The sequence below is a fragment of the Pipistrellus kuhlii genome, unplaced genomic scaffold (genome assembly GCF_014108245.1).
Source record: "Pipistrellus kuhlii isolate mPipKuh1 unplaced genomic scaffold, mPipKuh1.p scaffold_m20_p_2, whole genome shotgun sequence".
Lineage (NCBI taxonomy): Eukaryota > Metazoa > Chordata > Mammalia > Chiroptera > Vespertilionidae > Pipistrellus > Pipistrellus kuhlii.
In genome coordinates, this window is record NW_023425515.1 from 39194829 (window position 1) to 39215326 (window position 20498).

The 20498-nt window shown below is 39.9% G+C and overlaps 1 protein-coding gene across 1 annotated transcript; it reads left to right on the forward strand.

Annotated features, from left to right (window-relative positions):
• Nucleotides 1-4313: 4313 nt before the first annotated feature.
• Nucleotides 4314-16633, forward strand: ADIPOQ (adiponectin, C1Q and collagen domain containing). Its single transcript, XM_036446753.2, has 3 exons — nt 4314-4428; nt 13291-13509; nt 14380-16633. The coding sequence occupies exons 2-3, from the start codon at nt 13299-13301 to the stop codon at nt 14898-14900; spliced, it is 732 nt and encodes a 243-aa protein (XP_036302646.1). The 5' UTR covers nt 4314-4428; nt 13291-13298; the 3' UTR covers nt 14901-16633.
• The last annotated feature ends 3865 nt before the right edge of the window (nt 16634-20498 follow it).

Below are 20498 nucleotides of genomic sequence, written 5' to 3' on the forward strand. Positions count from 1 at the left end.
TGCGGACTGAAAGGTCCTGGGTTTGATTCCGGTCAAGGGCATGTACCTTGGTTGCAGGCACATCCCCAGTAGGGGGTGTGCAAGAGGCAACTGATCGATGATTCTCTCTCATCGATGTTTCTAACTCTCTATCCCTCTCTCTTCCTCTCTGTGAAAAATCAATAAAATATATATATTAAAAAAAGAGAAAATTATTTTCACCTCTTACTGTGTCAAAATATTAATTATTTTTATGCATGCTATATCCTGTCACCTCTCTAAATAAAATAATTATTCTTAAGCTGTGCACCTTTTATTTTCTATTGACTTTGTTTCCTTGGCTGTAAATTCTTTTATTTGTTAAAGTTGTGGCCTCTGCCAGATCATGTCTGTTGGTACTTAGCCTTACATCCACTTTGCTATTAATATAATCCCCTTTGTATTCCTGAAGCTGGGTATCTGAAATGACATATCCTGGACTCCCTTGCCAAGTGAGTGCTAGTTAGATTCTGCAAATGAAGGACAGTCACACACGATTGAAGGAGGGAAGAAGGAAGAAGTATTGTGTTTCAGGCAGTGCCCGTGGCAGTGGCCCCTGTTCAGGCAGAGAATTCAGGCTTATGGGCTACAGTTCAGGGACTGTAGCTACTTCCTGATGTCTGGGCAACACCATCTTGGTGACCCTCATTAGGGCACCATAAATGCTAGGGTTCTTTTCCCAGCCTTACAAAGGGTTCAGCATCCTGGAGAAAGGGGCTATGCATAGATGATTAAGAAGGAGTCCAAGGACGAAAGATATTTTTGAAAGGCATTGGGTAGAGGAGCTTCAGCTAAAGGGAACTTAACCATGCTTTTCTTAGGTTAAATCGTGAAGGCAAGGTGGAAATATACACTTCAAAGAGTAAGGTATTAAAGGGTACAGAGCAATGTCAGTTTGGGGAATAGCCTACAGAGCTGTTTAGGTGTTTGGCCAACAGGAAGCAATAAAATGCCCTGAGCTGTCTAGCAGCAAACTATTATTCTATTCAGGTTTGGGGAAAGTGCCATTTAACCCGTTTCCAACAGATAAACTACATTTGACTCAACCCTGTTGAGCTCCCAAGTCCCATCAACCTTTTGATGAAACTCTTGTAATTATTACATGCTGGAATTGGTTCTCTGCACCATTTCCCTCCCTTTGCTTCTCCAGCCTTTCCAAAATTATGATAGCAACTTCCTTGCTGGATACAGTATTTTGGTATTGGAAGTAGTCCAAGGGGATAGATATAAATGCAAGGTTCTTATCTGAACTGGCCTCCTTGCCAGTAGAAGTGGGTTATTATTAGTCTAAAGCAGGAGGGACAAAAGAGATACTTAAGTTAGTATCCAGGGTTGCCTTGAATAGAGTGCAATTGTAGACAAATTTTTGGAAGATATAAAGGAATATTTTCTGCTCTTGACATTTCTGAGGATTCGGGGATGAAATGGAAGGCTGCAGAGTATGCTTACTCTGCCGTCCTGCTCCAATCTTCTGTATTATTTTTTGAAATGGTGATTATGCTTATTGCTCAATTAAGATTATATTTTAAAAATCACTACAAGGAAAACTACATCACAATATTTAGCCATACTTCATGGACAATTGGCCTGCTATTTCAAGGAGTTTGAACAGTAGCCATGATACCCTGGAGGAAATGATCATATTTTTATTATTATTTCACTTTAGTAACAGTTATGTCCTGGGAAAAAGATTAGCCTCCAGACATTTCTGACTGTTTTTCAGTTACAGTCTCTAAACCAGTATGCAGCAGCAGTGCTTCTTTCCACATGGTGGCCTTTGTAGTAGCTGGCAGATTTCCCTGGGGCCTCGGAACGGCAGACTTTCGCAATGTCACTGGCTGACAGTTCGATCCAGCACAGGCGTGGTGAGATTTTAGAACTAAAGTCATTGCACCTTGTGCAATAGTTAAAGCCTGCAATAACCAGCTGTACTCCCTAAGGCTGGGCAAAAATACTTTTTATGCCAATCTTAAAACTACCATAAAATACATGCACAAAACTCAGTGTTTCAGAGTTCACCCGAAGGGGTGAAGAAGATGAGTTATTACAAAGCCTAAGGATTTTGTAGTCCGATGGATCTTGAATCTGTGCCTTGGACAAATCACTTAACTCCAGATGCTTTATTTGTAAAATGGGAAACAATCATAATTATCTCCAAGGGAAGATTATAACAAATTCACTTATTCATTGACTCAACATGGTGTTATTGCCTACCTTGTAATAGATCTTATTCCAGGGCCAAAGGGACACAATATTGAACAGGAAATGTGCCTGATTTCATAAAGTTTACATTCTAGTAAGTAGAGAAAGATAGTAACACAGACCAAAATAAATAAGAAAAATTCCACAATAAAAATGAAACAGTGATGAAACAGAGAGTTGCTGCAATTTCTCTGTGTTTTCTCTTTGGTTCAAACTACCTAGTAAACTATATAGAACATAATTTTCACAGGCCCCTTATCTAAGCCAGTAGGCCATTGGAGAGGGTCTCATGATTAATTTTAATGGTCCAATGGTGATGGAAGGAGACTTGACTTTAGGTGGTTAACACACAATGCATTATACAGATGATGTATTGTAGAGCTGTATACCTGAAACCTACTAATTTTTCAATATTAACTGATGTCACTCCAATAAATTCAATAATTAAAAAAAATGTTAATGGCTCAATGTGACTTCTCTGGAAACATCTGCATACAGCATGCCCTAAAATAACATCATTTCATTCAATGTTTTATTTTAACATTGACGAGATGCTGTAGGAACTTAACTTCTGTTTATATCTTTTTTTTTTAAACTTGGTTTCTTTTTAAAAAAATATATTTTATTGATATTTTACAGAGAGGAGGGAGAGAGATAGAGAGCTAGAAACGTCGATGAGAGAGAAACATCGACCAGCTGCCTTTTGCACACCCCCTACCGGGGATGTGCCCGCAACCAATGTATTGATACATGCCCTTGACGGGAATCAAACCTGGGACCTTTCAGTCTGCAGATCGATGCTCTACCACTGAGCCAAACGGTTTTGGCAAACTTCTGTTTATATCAATTAGACTATGGTAAAATTGGTTTTGTTTTATGTTGCTTCCTAAGACAGAACCTATGGATGACATTAAGTGAGGACCTACTATATTAGCAGAAAGTCAAGGCCTTAGGTCATACAGTACTTTTATTTTACTTTGCCAGTGGACTTTTAGGCTCTGTGTGGCCATTGGAGATGGTATTTGGGGGATAGGCAGACACTTTCTTGCCCCTCCTCTGCCTGAAAACACTCTGTTTCTGAATGTCTTATAGAATTTGTTACTGGGATCTTAAGGCCTGCTGGGATCATTTAATACATCAGAAGTTATGGTTTGCAAGAACCAACTTTGATCCTGCCCTTCAAAAAAATAACCAGAGTCAGCCAAGAAAGAGTCCAAAGTGATGAATGTTGCTAGTTCAAGCCTAAGCCTTCTAGGAACACCAATGTGGATGGCAGCGTCTGGTTTCTCCAGGCTGCTCCAGTCCAGAGCTAGGTTCCCTAATAGGTGGATTAGACACATGGTTAAGACACTGATAAAAGAAAACACACCCACACCATAAAATTAGCTTTCAAAGCCTTATTTAGAATTTTGGAACCAGAAATATCTTGGAAGATAGTATTCTAATATCACATTTTATGTAAGTTTTCTGTTATATTGAATATGAGTTACATAGGGGTGGGGGATCCATAAACTTTTAGAATTCAGGGCCTCTAAAGGTCATAATCTGGCCCTGTCCCACATCACGCAGAAACTTCCCCTCACGTCAGTTCTCAGAATTAACACACAAAGTCTCTCACAAATCTGGGGTCCAGGCTAGGGAGTGGAGGATGTGTTCTATTTCTTACTCTATTGCAGCTTCCTCCTTCTGTTCCCCTTTCTGTAGTGCCAACACAATTTCACACTTCATCATATGCAGTGACCAGGAGTGTGATAGTGGTAATTGGTGCCTCTGACTTTTAGGGCAAATCTATGGGGCAGAGAGGTCTCCTGGACCATTGGATGATTCCCTTTTACATGAGAAAACTTCTCACATGATGCAGAAATATATTGTTTTCCTGCTTCTGGTCTTGAACCTTACCCCATCTTTTTTTTTTCTTCTGTTATAGGAAACAAAAATAAGGGCTAAGGAACATGAGGGTTTGACTGAGTCTCCACTTGGCCTCTTCAGACCATGCTGGGCTGCCCCAGCTCCCCAGAGTAGAGACTTGGGTAGCTGCCAGGGGCAAGGTGCTGACCCATTGGTCTCTGGCCCTCATAGGGTTGGCCAATGGGAAAGAACAGCTGTGAGGTGGGGACTGCCTGCCCCCAAGAGTAGCAGGCTGCTGAGGCAGAGGCATCTCCTTCTCTCTCCAATCCTGACTGCAGTCTGTGGATCGCACACCTGGAGGTAAGAGCAATGTGATTAAAGTTTGAGGCTGGGGATGGGGATGGCTGCTGTGCCTGGGGGCCTCTGGCTCAGGTGCCCCCACACTCTTCTGTTGCAGCAGCATGGCGAATGATACAGCAAAGCTCAGCCAGGATAGCTTTCTTGATTCTCTCACAGCTCCAAGAGAAAAGGGACTGTTCCTCTGTTCAAAATGCCTGGGACCATCTTGAATTTTGACCAGTTCACTTTGTGACACGATGCCTCTGTGATAAGAGAAAAAGTTAGGGTTAGTGAGCGGGAGGAATGGTCCAGTGCCAAAGTGCAATTAGATAAGAGGAGAAAGTGATCAAATGATTCTCATAGAAAGAAGCACAGGAAGAGGCAGTTTGGGAAAAGTCTGAGCCCCGACCTCAGACTGAATTTGAAATCCAGGTCTACCCCGTGATTCTACTCAGCAAATGTTACTGAGCAGATTTTACAGGTTCACAAGATACAAAGATGAATGAGACATTGTTGCCTATAGATCTGGGAGTATCTGTGGATATGGCAATATCTAGAGATGTGAGGGACATCTCAAAGGATGATCAAGAGGTTCAAATGAGACAAAGTGAGCAAAGGGCCTGGCATATACTGGAGGGGCTTATGAAAAATCTTATTTTTAGAAGACAATTTCTAATAGAAACAGCTGGGTCTGCCTGGCTTTGCCAAACTCAATTCTGCTCTCCCCAGTGAGCAGTGTCTAAGGCATCCTGGTTGTTTCCAGCTGTGAATGTAGAGCCGAGAGTGGGGCTCTTTAGATGTCAGGCCAGTCCTTGTATATCAGAAGACGTAGGTCCCTCGTCGGGAAGGTTCTGGTTTTAAGATCAAGCCTTGCATGGGGTGTAGCTGCCTCTGTCCTGGTGACTTTATTTAGGGACAAGGTTGGCTCCTCCTAACAGGTTTGGGGAGTAGGGGTTCCCTTTATGCTGGTACAATATGCCCAGAGGAGCCTAAGGTTATCCACTTTGTTCTTGAAGCAAAAACAGTGGAAAGCCAGATCTGCAGCTTAATTGTCAGTCCTTATGCTACCCTCCCAGAATTCTTGAGGAGTTGTAAAGAGAGGCACAGGACTTGGTTCTTATCCTTTCTAAGGTAGCTACAGGGACAAACTTTCCATCTACTCCTTGTCAAGCCAGGAGACCAGCAGCCTCAGACAGACACTTGGCAGAGGTCAGAAGGTAGAAGCTCTGGAGACAAGAAACTTTCAGTCAGGAATTCCTTCATGTGCAGAGAGACTGATGCTAAAAATGTGGTGGAGGGATGCTCTGCTTTACTACTTCTTTGAGAACATGAGTGAATGAGTGTGTGTGTGTGTGTGTGTGTGTGTGTGTGTGTGTGACAGACAGAGAGATTTGGGCTTGGAGATGCTGACAGTTTTCCCAGGGATAAGTAAAAACTTTCAGGTAACTCTCCTGGGAGCTGAGCTAATGCTTGCTTCTGCCAGTTAGCATAAGGTCGCACATGTGAAATTGCTAGTATTATACCTTTTTTTTTGACATTTAAAAATGGCAAGTTCATATAATACAAACTAAGAGTTGTATGATAGAGACAGAGAAGCATCGATTAGACTGTCAAATCTCAGAGAGAAGGTAGGGAAGGGTGGGGATAAGGAGGATAGATCAACCAAAGGACTTGTATGCATGCATATAAGCCTAACCAATTGACACAGACACCAGAGGGTGAGGGCATGAGTGGGAGAGTCAGGGGAGGGCAATGGGGGCATAAGGACACATATATAAGACCTTAATCAATAGAGAAAAAAAATATTAAAAATAGTATGATTTTTAAACCAACTGGGTCTCTTCATTCTTCTATATAGGGGAGTAAAAAGCGGGGGTACAGGGAGGATTAAATGAAATCAGATTTAAAAGTGCCTCATGCAATTTATGCTCCAAAGTACTCTTGCTAATTTCAAAGTATTCTCATGGCACTCATCTTACATGATCTTGTTTAGCAGATTAAGAAGCTGAGTCTGGGAAGCCTTTTGGGAGGCAGTATAATGTGATGGAAAGCTCACTAGTTTGGAAACCAGATGGGAATCTCACAGGAATCATCTTAATTTCTATTTCCCCATCCCAAAAGTTGGAGTTATTTTCTTTGCTTCATGAAGTTCTTATAAAGATTAAAATACTATTTAGTAATAAATAAAATGAATAGTGTGTAAAAGCTCCTGGTGTGGGAGTTAGTTTCTAGGTTAATCTAATAAATGCATCTCTTTCCTTGCCCTTAGTCCCTCATTTGTAAAAGCAGGGAAGGGGTGAGATGGTTTTGGAGGGCCCTCTTGTCTCCCAGGGGCTGTGTGAACTGTGCTTTCCTGCCCTTTCCTGCTGGAAGAGTTAGCGCCTGGCATAGTAACTTCTTCCCCCAATACTGCTCTGTCCCCTGTCAGCCCCAAAGGAAACCTCATCCTTGTATTTCACAAGATTCTACTCTTGTTACTGAAATTCCAGCAGGTCAAAGTGGAATTTCTCATACATTTTAACACTAGAGGCCTGGTCCATGAATTTGTGCACCAGTGGAGTCCTTTCAGCCTGGCCTGTGGGATAGGGCTGAAACTGGCTTTCCAACATCTCCTGAGGGGTCCTGGATTGCAAGAGGGTGCAGGGCAGGCTGAGCAACCCCACAGGTACATGATCAGAGCTGGAGAGGAACATAGTAGGTTGGCCAGCTGGGGAGGGACCACAGGAGGGCTTCAGGGCATGTCCGGCCCATTATGCTTAGTCCAGATAGGCCAGACCCCAGCAGCAAGCTAACCTACTGGTTGGAGTATCTGCCTCCTGGTGGTCAGTGCACATAACAGCGAGCAGCTGAGCGGCCTTAGCATATCATTCACATATTATGCTTTGATTGGTTGAATGGATGACCAGATGACAGGACACTTAGCATATTAGGCTTTTATTACATACAATATGAAAATGAGAGATCATAGCATGGCCTTTGAGGACTCAAAGAACATCTTGATCATCCCCTTGTGATTTTTAATTTATTTTATTTTTTCTTTATTGATTAAGGTATTACATGTGTTCTTATCCCCCCATTGCCCTCCTCACTTGTGCCCTCACCCCCTTAGTGTCTGTGTCCATTGGTTCTGCTTATATGCATGCATACAAGCCCTTGCAATTTTAAAAGCAAACAGCTCCTATGCATGGGGCCATGAAAACCAGTGCAGTAGAGAGGAGCCAGCCTTCCATTTCAAATGGCACTTCTGCATGCTTCCACTTGTTATCCTGGGGCAGAGGTTATCACTCCTCTCTGGTTCTCAGATTTCTCCTATGGGAATTGAGTCCTACTTTCTGGAATTGTGGGGATGAAATGAGATTAAAGGGTTGGTCCACAAAGCTTCCCCATAAATATTTGTTTGCTTTCATTCTTTTCACTTACATGTGCAGAACACTTCATACATTTATAAAAAAATACTTTTTATACTTTTAGTCAATTGATTTGTACAATAATGTGAAATAAATGAGATAAAGATTAATAATCACATTTTCAGGCAAAGAGCATGGTGTCCAAAAGGGAGCAGGGGTAAGTAAGTCACCCAGCGAGTTAATGTGGAGCTTAGACTAAGAGCTAGGTCACTTGCATTAGGATCTAAGCAGGCGTCTTCAAACTACGGCCCTCAGGCCACATCCGGCCTGCAGAGGAGTCTGATCCGGCCCGCCAGTTTTTTTGGGCAGTGAGCGCAGCCGAGGTGTTACAGTAGGAATTAGTAGTTCATATAGTCCGGCCCTCCAGCTCTCTGAGGGACCGTGATCTGGCCCCCACTTTAAAAAGTTTGAGGACCCCTGATAAAGGGCTGTTCATGTTTTGGGTGTCTCCATCTTATGGATGGAATAGCAAAAGATAGAGGTGTGACCCTGATGCTGTTTTCCTCCTCTGGGCTATGCCTAAGAGTTCATTATTGGGCTTTGGAAGGCCAGAGTTTGATTTCCAGCTCCTCTATGTGTAGTTCGGAGACATGGGCCAAGTCACTTAACCTCCTTGAAGATCACTTTTCTCATCTCTAAAACGGATACAATCAGAGCTAACATTTAAAAAATATATTTTTATTGATTTCAGAGAAGAAGGGAAAGAAAGAGAGAAACATCAATGATGAGAGAGAGAATCATTGATTGGCTGCTTCCTGTATGCCCCACATTGTGGACCAAGCCCACAACCAGGAATGCACCCCACTGGGGATTGAACCAAGATTTCTCAGTTCATAGGTCAATGCTCTACCACTGAACACATTGGCTGGGCCAGAACTAACATTTATTGAACAATGACATGTGCTAGGCACTGTTCTAAGTACATTATATGGATTATGCCACAAGATCCTCTAACATTCATCTGAAACATGTTACATGTAAACACAAATGATTTTCACCTGAGCACCAAGATCATGAAGCATGTGCTCTTTATTTCTGCCTCATATTGTCTCTCAAAATGGCTGTGAGGATGAAATATCAAGTTAGGTAAGACTTTCTACCCAATGAAGAATTAGAAGTGGAACTTGACACTGATCTTCATTATTCATTTTTATATTTATACATTATTTTTATACATTATTTATATACACAATTGAGTCTTAGATAATACAGTTTCATTTAATAATTTTTTAAAAATATATTTTATTGATTTTGTACAGAGAGGAAGGGAGAGAGATAGAGAGCCAGAAACATCGATGAGAGAGAGTCATCGATCAGCTGCCTCTTGCACACCCCCTACTGGGGATATGCCCGCAACCAAGGTACATGCCCTTGACCGGAATCGAACCCGGGACCCTTCAGTCCCCAAGCCGACGCTCTATCCATTGAGCCAAACCGGTCCCGGCTCATTTAATAATTTTAATAAAGAAATCTTTCAAAATCAAAGTGTAACTATTATTTTATCCAAACAAAGCACAAACAATTTTGGAATAATTTTTTGAAACATAGGCACCTCTGTACTGACTGAAAATTTTTATCAATTACAAAATTATCCACCCAGAATCAGACTGGAAGATAATTTTTGGGTTTAATCAGAATCTATTCTTCCATTCAGGAACTTTCTAGGATCGTGTACCCATCTTCCCCCTCCCCCCTCCTTTCAATACCTTCACCTCATGCCACTGTCATGGAACCCCACTGTCCCTGTTAGTGGAAAAAATAGATCACACTGAAGTGTTGACACAGAATGCCATCCCTTAAGCTGGGAGAATACATTCCCAACAGCTTTGGAGTCAGCCCTCCGTTGCTATGATCTCTGGGGTTCTTCCAATTCTCACGATCTGGATCTTCTCCTCCTGTCTCTCTGTGGGAAAAAAAAAAACACAAAAAAAACACAGTCTCATTGGTTCTACCCTTCTAATTTCTGGAGAAACAAGCACAGAGCCTCTCAGGGGTCTTCTCAGGAGTTTTAGTGATAACCCTATAAGGAAAAAGAATGGAGGTGACAAACTGTGGGAAAGTTTAAAGACATGAAATTAAAAAAATCTCAAAACAAATATTCTTCCTAATTACAAAAGGGGCTTGGCTCGTCTCTTTTCTTTGGCTTCTAGTTTAACTCAGCTCTTTCTTATCTCCCTCCTCCCCCCTTTCTTATCTTGACATGAGCTAAACCTAAGCCATCTCATTGTATTCCCAGGAGCTACTGAGAACACTCTCCTGACTCTACACCCAGTAGAGGGCAACAAAGGTACATGTAGATGGTAAGAGTGAGCCTTGACAAGCGACTCATGACCAACAAGGGGCAGCATCCCTATCTGTGTTGTGTTGACTCCATCTATCTGTGCTCTGCTCTGTCCACCCATCTCATTCTCAATTCTCACTTAACATATAAGGTCACATTTGAACTTGATATTTGATAAGTGATGCATTAGATCACTAGAGAGAATTAATTTAATTACATGTCTTTAAACAAATATCTCTAAGAAATCATTTGAGTATTTTAAATCGTAGTTTACACTAAAACAAAATATTAGAGATGGACTAAAGAGTGAAACAGTCATTCTATTATTAAACAATAGAAGAAAATAAAGTAGGATACTTATCAAACCCTAGCATGAATAAGGTCTGTTGAATATTAGAAGTGAGGAAAATATCAACAGAGTTGACTATATAAAAACTAAAACTTCTGTCACCAAAAAATCAGGATAAACAAAAAATAATCTGCATACTAGAGAAAAGAGTCACAGCTATGTAATAAAGTGTTTGTATAAAGAGCTCACACAAATTAATTCAAAAAGCATATTGTGTCCTAATTACATAAGTAAAAAACACTAACAGGGGTATTATGAATGACAAAATTAAATTAGAATAGGAAATTAAGTTAGAAAACAGGCATTTAATAAAATGTATAACTCACTAATGATCAAAGTAATGAGGTATCATTTCTTTTAGTCAATTAACAACAAAAAACGTTTTTAATGATAATATCCCAATTTGGTAAGAGTAGTTATGGTAGGCTTTTTGATACACACACTGACATACTACTGGGTAACAATATAACAAAATGCAATTTGGGAATATGCATCAAGAACTTAAAAAATATTCATAGTTTTTGATCCAGTAATTTTACTTCTCAGAATATGTCATATAATAATTTGGCGTTAAGCTATATGATGCCTAAGGATATTTGTTACAGATTTGTTTTTTAAAAATATATTTTATTGATTTTGTACAGAGAGGAAGGGAGAGAGAGAGAGTTAGAAACATAGATGACAGTCATCAATCAGCTGCCTCTTGCACACCCCCTACTGGGGATATGCCGCAACCAAGGTACATGCCCTTGACCGGAATCGAACCCGGGACCCTTCAGTCCCCAAGCCGACGCTCTATCCATTGAGCCAAACCAGTCTCAGCTATTTGTTACAGATTTAAAAATAATATTTTAAAAATGGAAATAACCCAAAAGTTCAACAAAATGGAAATGGTTACATATATTTTGGCTGTATCCATTTAATGGACTGACACGTACACATTTAAAACAATGATTGCAAAAACTAGAAAAAGACAAAAATAGGGGAATAAAATTTCTATGTAAAGTATGTTTTCACTATGTTTAAAAATAAGCAGAGACATTATTAGGATGGAGGATTTTTTTGTTTTCTGTAGTTTCCAAAGTCTTTATATTACTAATTTTAATGAATGCACACACAGGTGTGTGGATATATGTGTTTTAAAAATATATATATATATATATTATGTTAACAAAACAATATGTTAACAAAACAACCTTATCATCACATATATATACTCATCTTCCATATATGAGTATATATGTGATGATAAGGTTGTTTTGTCATGTATAGCTCAGGTAATAGGGCATAGGAGTGGATTCCAGACACCATGCACATCTTTGGAGGTAAGATTGCCAATCAGGGTCTTTCCTGCTTCTTCACAGAGGAGTTGTCTCCTAAAGCCAAACCCTGGAGATTTCATGTAATCTATAAGATGTAATCAACCTGATGAAAAATAGTGTCTTCAGGGAAAATAAACTACATATGGACTGTGTTTGTTTAATATCAGGTTCTTGGGAATAACCAGCTTTCAAACTAGACAGAAGGTTTTAGCGATACCTGTGATGCAGGGTCCTAGGACTTATTTCCCTCTTTGGTGCTTTCAACTCCCTGGTATACTTTAGGGATGGGGAGCTGGCAATCAGATGTGGGAGCTAAGATCACCCTAATATCAAGGCAGAATCTATGAGGGTACAAGTCCCTAGGTATGTAAAGGACCATCTCCTGGGAAGAGGTTATGGAGGGATTCTGAGACAGAGACTCTTGGCCACCTTTGCCACTTAAGCTTTTTGCTTGGGCTCCTATAATTTATATTTCAAATATACTCCACACTTCTTGCCTCTTGTCTTCTTCTGCTCTCATTCCCTTTCTTCCTCCTTCCTTCATCTCTCTGGCTTTTTTGCTCTTTCTTTTTCTTATTATAAAAATATTTATTTAGTGCCTACTCTATACTGGTAGTGTCAGGCTTTGCCTTCCCCCACACAGATAGTTTAATGGGAGAGCAAATCAGGAATTACAGCACAGTGAAAGAAATACAATGCTGAAGATAAGTGAGGCCACTGGGGAACATAGAAGAGGAAGAACCAACCCAGTTGGGGGAGAGATAACCAAAAAGGGTTCCTGCGAGATGACATCTTAACTGTCCCGAAGGATAGGTATCAGACATGTGAGGAGATGCAGATAAGAGAGGCTCAGGCAAATGGACAATGTATCTCTTATTGTCTGACTAATCCAAGGCAAGTGTGTGTGTGTGTGTGTGTGTGTGTGTGTGTGTTTGTGTAAAATATACCAAATGGCTTAATGTTGGAGGAGGGGAGAGTAAGGAAGAGAATGGGAGAAAAAGGAGGAACATACATAAAAAATAAGGGACAAGGTAGTAAAGAAGAAACCAAAATAAGCCAAGAGAGAGGAGTCAGTTAAAATGGAATGGAATGTCCTGGCTTAGTGGTTGAGTGTAGAAATCAAGAAAAATATTTTAAAAAATAAAAATAATTAGATGCAATGATATGAGTCAAGATCCTTGGAAAACTCGAGGGAAAGATTCTTGACAAGTTGACTCTTGGAGCTTTCTCTGTGCCTGGTCCTGTGCTCCGATATGAGCAAATTGGAGTAACATTGTTGTGCCATCATTGAACTCACAATCCTATTGAAGAAGTGTGGTTACCCATAAGGAATATGTTAAATATTGCAAATATCAGGGCAGAAAATGATTGAGGTAGATTGAAATAGAAAAGTCTTCCTGGAAGAGGTGAGTATTGGGAGAGTAGGTCTCAGAAGTGGACTCTGCTGAGGTGGTGTGAGTCTTGCTTAGATCCAGTATGAGTGTACTGTGTGGGATCTGTCTCTCATGGCTAGTCTAATTTCAGGGATCGGGATGCTGTTGCTGTCCGCTGTTCTGTTACTAGTCCTGCTCAGTCATGGTCAAGATATCCCAACCGAAAAACCTGGAGTCCTACTTCCCCTGCCTAAGGGGGTCTGCACTGGTTGGATGGCAGGCATCCCAGGGCATCCTGGCCACAATGGGGTCCCAGGACGTGATGGCAGAGATGGCACTCCTGGTGAGAAGGGTGAAAAAGGAGATGCGGGTAAGAACAAGTTTTTTGGTCTTCTCTATCTAAGGTCTAGACATAGGAAAGAAGCAAAGTTTTTTATTTTTATTTTATTTTTATTATTATTATTATTTATGTAACTCATAAGCAACCTAAAGTAGATTTTGGGTTGGCCTCCAGCGGTGACAATAGGTGTACCTGTGAAAAATCAAGTATCCTTGATTCTGCTCTATCTGTATCTCCTTCTCTGTCCCCTTTCCCATCCCCTCCCTCATCCATCCCTAGTCCCAATCTGTTCATATTCCTATTTCTATTCATTTGCCCTTAATTCCCATTCCATGCAGTGACATTCAACCACATTTAGTGTTCACCTCCTGCAGTCACAGTCCTGCTCCTAGAGAGCTCCTGGTCTAGTTAAGAAGAGATGCCTAATGCACAAGGCTGTGAAAAGTTACTATTGGGAAATCCACTCCAAATATGCCAAATTGAATGTGAACAAATTCTAAATTATGGAACAGAGAAAAGGTGCCCTTAGCGCAAACCTAGATTAACAGTGAGGCTTTAAGGAGGAGGAAGGGTTTAAGCTAGGTCTTGAAAGATGAGTGGACAGAGTAAAGAAGGGAGGGCATCCTACTCAAAGGGATAGAAGAGCAAAAGTATGGTTGGTGGAGACAGTACATAGTTGACAGGTCAATGATGGAGACTTATAGGACATAAGGTTGGAAAGAATTAATGGAAGCCTGATGGGGAGGATGTGGAAATAGGAGTATAACTCTCCCCTTTGGTTCTTTGCTCTGTAAGTGAAGCAAGTTGTATATAGGGGCCATAGGGACAGTGTTTTAGGTTGGAATCAACTTAGACAGGGGTTCTATTTCTTGTGGTCACTGAGGTCTTTTCATTCTTTAGGTCTTGCTGGTCCTAAGGGTGACACTGGTGAAACTGGAGTGACTGGGGTTGAAGGTCCCCGAGGCTTTCCAGGAGTCCAAGGCAGGAAAGGAGAACCTGGAGAAAGTGCCTATGTGTACCGCTCAGCATTCAGTGTGGGACTGGAGACACGGGTCACTGTTCCCAATGTTCCCATTCGCTTTACCAAAATCTTCTACAATCAGCAAGACCACTATGATGGCACCACTGGCAAATTCCACTGCAACATTCCTGGGCTCTACTACTTCTCCTACCACATTACAGTCTACCTGAAAGATGTGAAGGTCAGCCTCTACAAGAAGGACAAGGCTGTGCTCTTTACCTATGACCAATACCAGGACAAGGACTTGGACCAAGCCTCTGGCTCTGCGCTCCTCCATCTGGATGTGGGTGACCAAGTCTGGCTCCAGGTGTATGGGGAAGGGGAGAATAATGGGATCTATGCAGACAATGAAAATGACTCCACCTTCACAGGTTTCCTTCTTTACCATGACACCAATTAATGACCACTTAACCAGAGCCTCCACTGGGCCAAATAACCTAGAAGTCAAAGAATAGCCCAAAGGTTTTCAGTATAGTTAGGAGACTGATATTATTATTTAGTTGGAGAGTTCTGAACATTATTCATGCATTTACTCATTCATTCACCAAGTGCTTAAAAAAAAAAGTTATATAGTTTTTTTCTCCATCCTAAAGGAGATATGTTCTCTGGTTGCAAGGATCTGGTACATAAAGTCAATAGAAGGATAATAGCATTTACTGGGGAACTTAACATACATGATAAGATAACTGACACAGGAAAATATTTGACAGTGCTGTTCTGTGCCCACAGTTTTTCCTCAAGTTCATGCCAATCCTCTGAGGTACACAGAAAATATATTATTCTGCTCTTTTTATGTTTGGGGTGCTGAGATCTACAGAGTTAAGTGAATGCCTAATGTCATCCAGGTATAAAGTGGTGGAGCTAGAAATCACACTCGGAGACATGAACTTTTTCTATTATACTGTGTCCTTTTTTGGAAGTACTTGCCCTCCTTCGAATGTTGATGGGGGGCATCTCTCATCCATCTTACCTGAGGGCCTTAACTTATCACGAGTTAAGTTTTGTGTGTTTTTTTCCCCCTCAGGAGAGGTCCCTCAGAACAAGTGGTTCTACAATATAACCAGGTCCTATTTTAGCTGGACCACTCAATGGCCCCTGCACTTCTCTTTCCTCATGCTCTTCTCTCTAATCCAGAAAGCTACCTCCATTTCCACATGCTGAAGTTTTCCTTGGTTCTCAAAGCCACCTGGTCAGGAAGCTCTTCCCTGCAAACGTTTCTCACATACTGCACCCCTGTGTTTCTTCATGTGTGATTCTGGATGAGAGCCTTGGGCATGGGAGACAGCTCAGATAAAGGACATCTTCCCAGAAGTACCACGCTTTCTACATGTCTGAGTTCCCTTGCAGGACCTTGATCAATGTCTCACGAAGACCACATCAATTCAGAATTAACTCCATTTCAGCCTCTTTATGGAACTAATTCTTATCAACAAAAATAGTTATTTTAGGAGCTCTCCTATTTTAAGCACCTAATGCTTATTCCACTGTATAGTTTGAATGATTTTCACCAAGATTAGGAATGACTGTGTTTTCCAGGACACTTGAAGATTTTTTCCTTGAGGAGATAGTTTGAGCCTGTAATGCAAAAACCTATGAAGGAATTTGAAAACCATTCTTTCCTTGAGTAACAACTGGTTTTGGGAAGACCTGCCCTTCTGAGTCTATTCTTATTTTTTAAGAATTATTAAAAAAAATCCCCACACACAAAAATTCCCAAAACTATTGGAGGTGATATGGTAATTATCTTTATTGTGGTGATTATTTTACAAAGTATATCTATATCAAATCATCAAATTATACCCCTTAAATATATAAAATTTTAATTATAAAATATTCCTCAAAAAGAAAAAAAATAACTACTAGTGGTTGATAGTGGTAAATATCTTCTCAGGATGTTCTTCAAATGTTTTAGCAAGAGCAGAATTAATAGCATTCTGAATAAATATAGAAATGTAAAACCACTCTTTTGCTTACAGTTTTAAATTCTGAATGATTCCCTTTTATATATGCATTGATATTCATTCAGTGATTATTTCTACATATTAAACTTTGTCTTTTTGAATGCTTTTATATTATTATTTTCTAAAGATAAATGTATCATTCAGCATTAAAGGTAGAAACATTTGCATCACATGGCTTTTGTTTTTATTTTTGGAGTAAAACATGGGGTTCAGAGAGGAATGAAGGGGTAAACTCAACTCAGATTAATAGGCAAAAAAAGAAAAATGTTCCTTGCATAATGGGAAATATCAGAGCTGTTCTGTCAGAGGCTCAAATGATGTCATTAAAGGCCCTTTTTTTCTGTCTGTTCTTCCACTTTGTCTTAAACAGCACAGGCTTCAACCTCAGGCTCTACACAATATAATTCTAGATTCTCCCTCATGATATAAAAAAGACTGTAGCCTGCCAGCTGTCATACACTCTCACCACATAAGTTAGCCAAAGGGACACCCTCTTTTTTCTGGTGGTTCCCAGGAGGAGAGAGGAAGTGTTCTCTCCTGGAAGCCCCAGCAAATATGTTCTTGCATTTCATTGGCTCTGACTGGGCTATCTGTCCATCCTTGACCAATCACCGGAGTCAGGAGGATGGACTACCCTTACTTAAAAAAAAAAAATAAATAAATAAATATATATATATTTACTTATTTCAGACAGGAAGGGAGAGGAAGAGATAGAAACATCAATGATGAGGGAAGATGATTGATAGGCTATCTCCTGCACACTCCATACTGGGGATCAAGCCCATAACCTGGGCCTGTGCCTTGACTGGGAATCAAACTGTACCTACCTCCTGGTTCACAGGTCAACACTCAACCACTGAGTACACCAGCTGGGCTGGACTGTTCTTGTTGGTTTAAGTTGATCATGACTCAATCTGGAGAAGGGGTATTTTCCCTAAAGCAAAACCTGAATACAGTTACCAGAAGTGGAAGAACAGATGATGAATGTAAAAACATTTGTTTATAAGAAACTGTTAATGTTATGTTTCAGTTTTCTCAGAGAGATATTGCTGGAGAATTACTATTGATTTTCTCTAAAATTTCATCAAGTAACTAATGTCTGACCATGCTTACAGTTCTGCACCTGTCTATGGTGGGATTCTCACAGCACCGAACACGATGTCACACTCATTCTATAAGTACCTCGCGCTAACCGATTGCGCCACTGGAGCCCTACCACACTCATTCTAAACTCCCTGGAGGAGGAGGATCATTTTGTGTGTGTGTGTGTGTGTGTGTGTGAACAGAGAGGGTCAATTTTTATAACACCTTCTGAGAGAAATTCTGGGCAAGAATTTTGGATTAATGGTCTCATGATGTTCAAGTCTAATTGTGGATTTTTTTATTTCTCTTCAGTTCTGTCAGCTTTTGCTTTATGTATTTTGGAACTGTCTTGTTAGATACATACACATTTAGTCTTATATCTTGGTGAATTTACCCTTTGTCATTATATAATGTCTGTCTTTATCTCTGGTAATTTTCCCTTTTCTGAAATCTACTTTATTTGAAATTAATATAGGCACTTGACTTTCTTTTAATTATTATTTGCATAGCTTGTCTTTCCCCATCACATTAGTTTAAATCTATTTATATTATTATATTTAAAATAAGTTTTCTTATAGACTGCATGTGATTAGGTCTTATTTTTTTATTCCATCTGAAAATCTCTTTCACTTAATTGGTTTATATTGTTTTATATGTTTTCTATTTATTTTCTGTGTTTCACTTTATTTCCTGGCTTCTTTTGGATTATTTGAATATTTCGCAGTATTTCATCTTAATGTAGTTGTTTGCTTTTTAGTTATATTTTAAAAAATATATTTTATTGATTTTTTACAGAGAGGAAGAGAGAGGGATAGAGAGTTAGAAACATCAATGAGAGAGAATTATTGACCAGCTACCTCTTGCACACCCCTTGCTGGGGATGTGCCTGCAAACAAGGTACATGCCCTTGACCGGGATAGAACCTGGGACCTTTCAGTCTGCAGGCCTGTGCTCTATCCACTGAGCTAAACCGGTTTCAGCTAGTTGTATTGTATTTTTTTAATAGTTGCTCTCAGGATAATAATGTATACCTAACTTTTTATAGTCTACATAGCACTAATATTTTACCACTTCAGGTAAAATATAGATGTCTATAACCACATAGGTTCTTTATCTACTTCTTTTATATTATGAAAACAGAGCCTAAGCCGTTAGTTGGGCATCCTTAGCGCTGCTGTGAAGGCAGGAAAGGCTCTTGTCCTGCTGCTGCATTTGCCAGCATGAACTGGCTTCTAGCTAAGCAGCGCCCCCGGTTTGGAAGTGCACTGACCACCAGGGGGCAGTTCCTGTGTTGAGTGTCTGCCTCCTGGTGGTAACTGTGCATCATAGTGAACAGTCATTCCTGGTTGTTCAGCCATTAGGGTCAATTTGCATATTACCCTTTTATTATATAGGATTATATATAGATACATAAAAGTATTACAAACACTGTTATAATTTTGGCTTCCAACAGTCATATATATTTTAAAGAATTTAAAAATACAAAACATTCTGTTTATTCAGATAGTCATCATTTTTCCTGTTTTTTTTTTTTTTTAAATATATTGCTTATGGATTTTTATTTTTATTTTTATTTTTATTTTTTTAATTTTTAATATATTTTATTGATTTTTTTTGCTCCCCTCCTTTTCCTACACATCCCCTCCCTCCCCAGAGTTTTGTGTCCATTGGATTATTTGAATATTTCGCAGTATTTTTATGCATGTGTAAAAGTCCTTCCGTTGATCTATTATCTCTCCCAGATCTTCCTCCCCTCGCCGCTGTAATTTCACAGTCTACTTGTTGATATACTGTCTTTATATCTATCTTTTGGTTCATCAGTTTATAATGTTCTTTATCATCCACAAATGAGTGAGGTCATGTGGTGTTTCTCTTTCATTGATTGGCTTATTTCACTTAGCATGATGTTCTCCAATTCCATCCAGATGGCTGCAAATGATGAGAATTCCTTCTTTTTTATGGCAGCATAGTATTCCATTGTGTAGATGTACCATGGCTTTTGGATCCAATCATCTGCTGACGGGCACCTAGGCTGTTTCCAAATTCTGGCTATTGTAGATTGTGCTGCTATGAACATAGGGGTGCATATATCCTTTCTGATTGGTGTTTCTAGTTTCTTGGGATATATTCCTAGAAGTGGGATTACTGGGTCAAATGGGAGTTCCATTTTCAGTTTTTTGAGGAAACTCCACACTGATCTCCACAGTGGTTGCACCAGTCTGCATTCCCACCAGCAGTGCACGAGGGTTCCTTTTTCTCCACAACCTCACCAACACTTGTCGTTTGTTGATTTGTTGATGTTGGCCATTCTGACAGGTGTGAGATGGTACCGCATTGTTGTTTTGATTTGCATCTCTCGGACAATTAGTGACTTTGAGCATGTTTTCATGTGCCTTTTGGCCTTCCTTCTGTCTTCTTTTGAAAATGTTCTATTTAGGTCCATTGCCCATTTTTTAATTGGATTATTCATCTTCCTTTTATTTAGTTGTATAAGCTGTTTGTAGATGTTGGAGATTAAACCTTTATCAGTGGTAACATTTGCAAATATGTTCTCCCACACAGTGGGATTTCTTGTTGTTTTGTTGATGGTTTCTTTTGCTGTAAAAAAGCTTTTTATTTTGATGTAGTCCCATTTGTTTATTTTCTCTTTAGCTTCCATTGTCCTAGGGGTAGTATCAGTGAAGAAGTTCTTTTGGCATATGTCTGAGATTTTGCTGCCTGTGGATGCTTCTATTATTTTTATGGTTTCCCATCTGATGTTTAAGTCCTGTATCCATTTTGAGTTTATTTTTGTGAATGGTGTAAGTTGGTGATCTAGTTTCATTCTTTTGCAAGTGTCTGTCCAATTTTCCCAACACCATTTATTGAAGAAACTATCTTGACTCCATTGTATATTCATGCCTCCTTTGTCAAATATTAATTGAACATAGTGATTTGGGTTGATATCTGGGTTC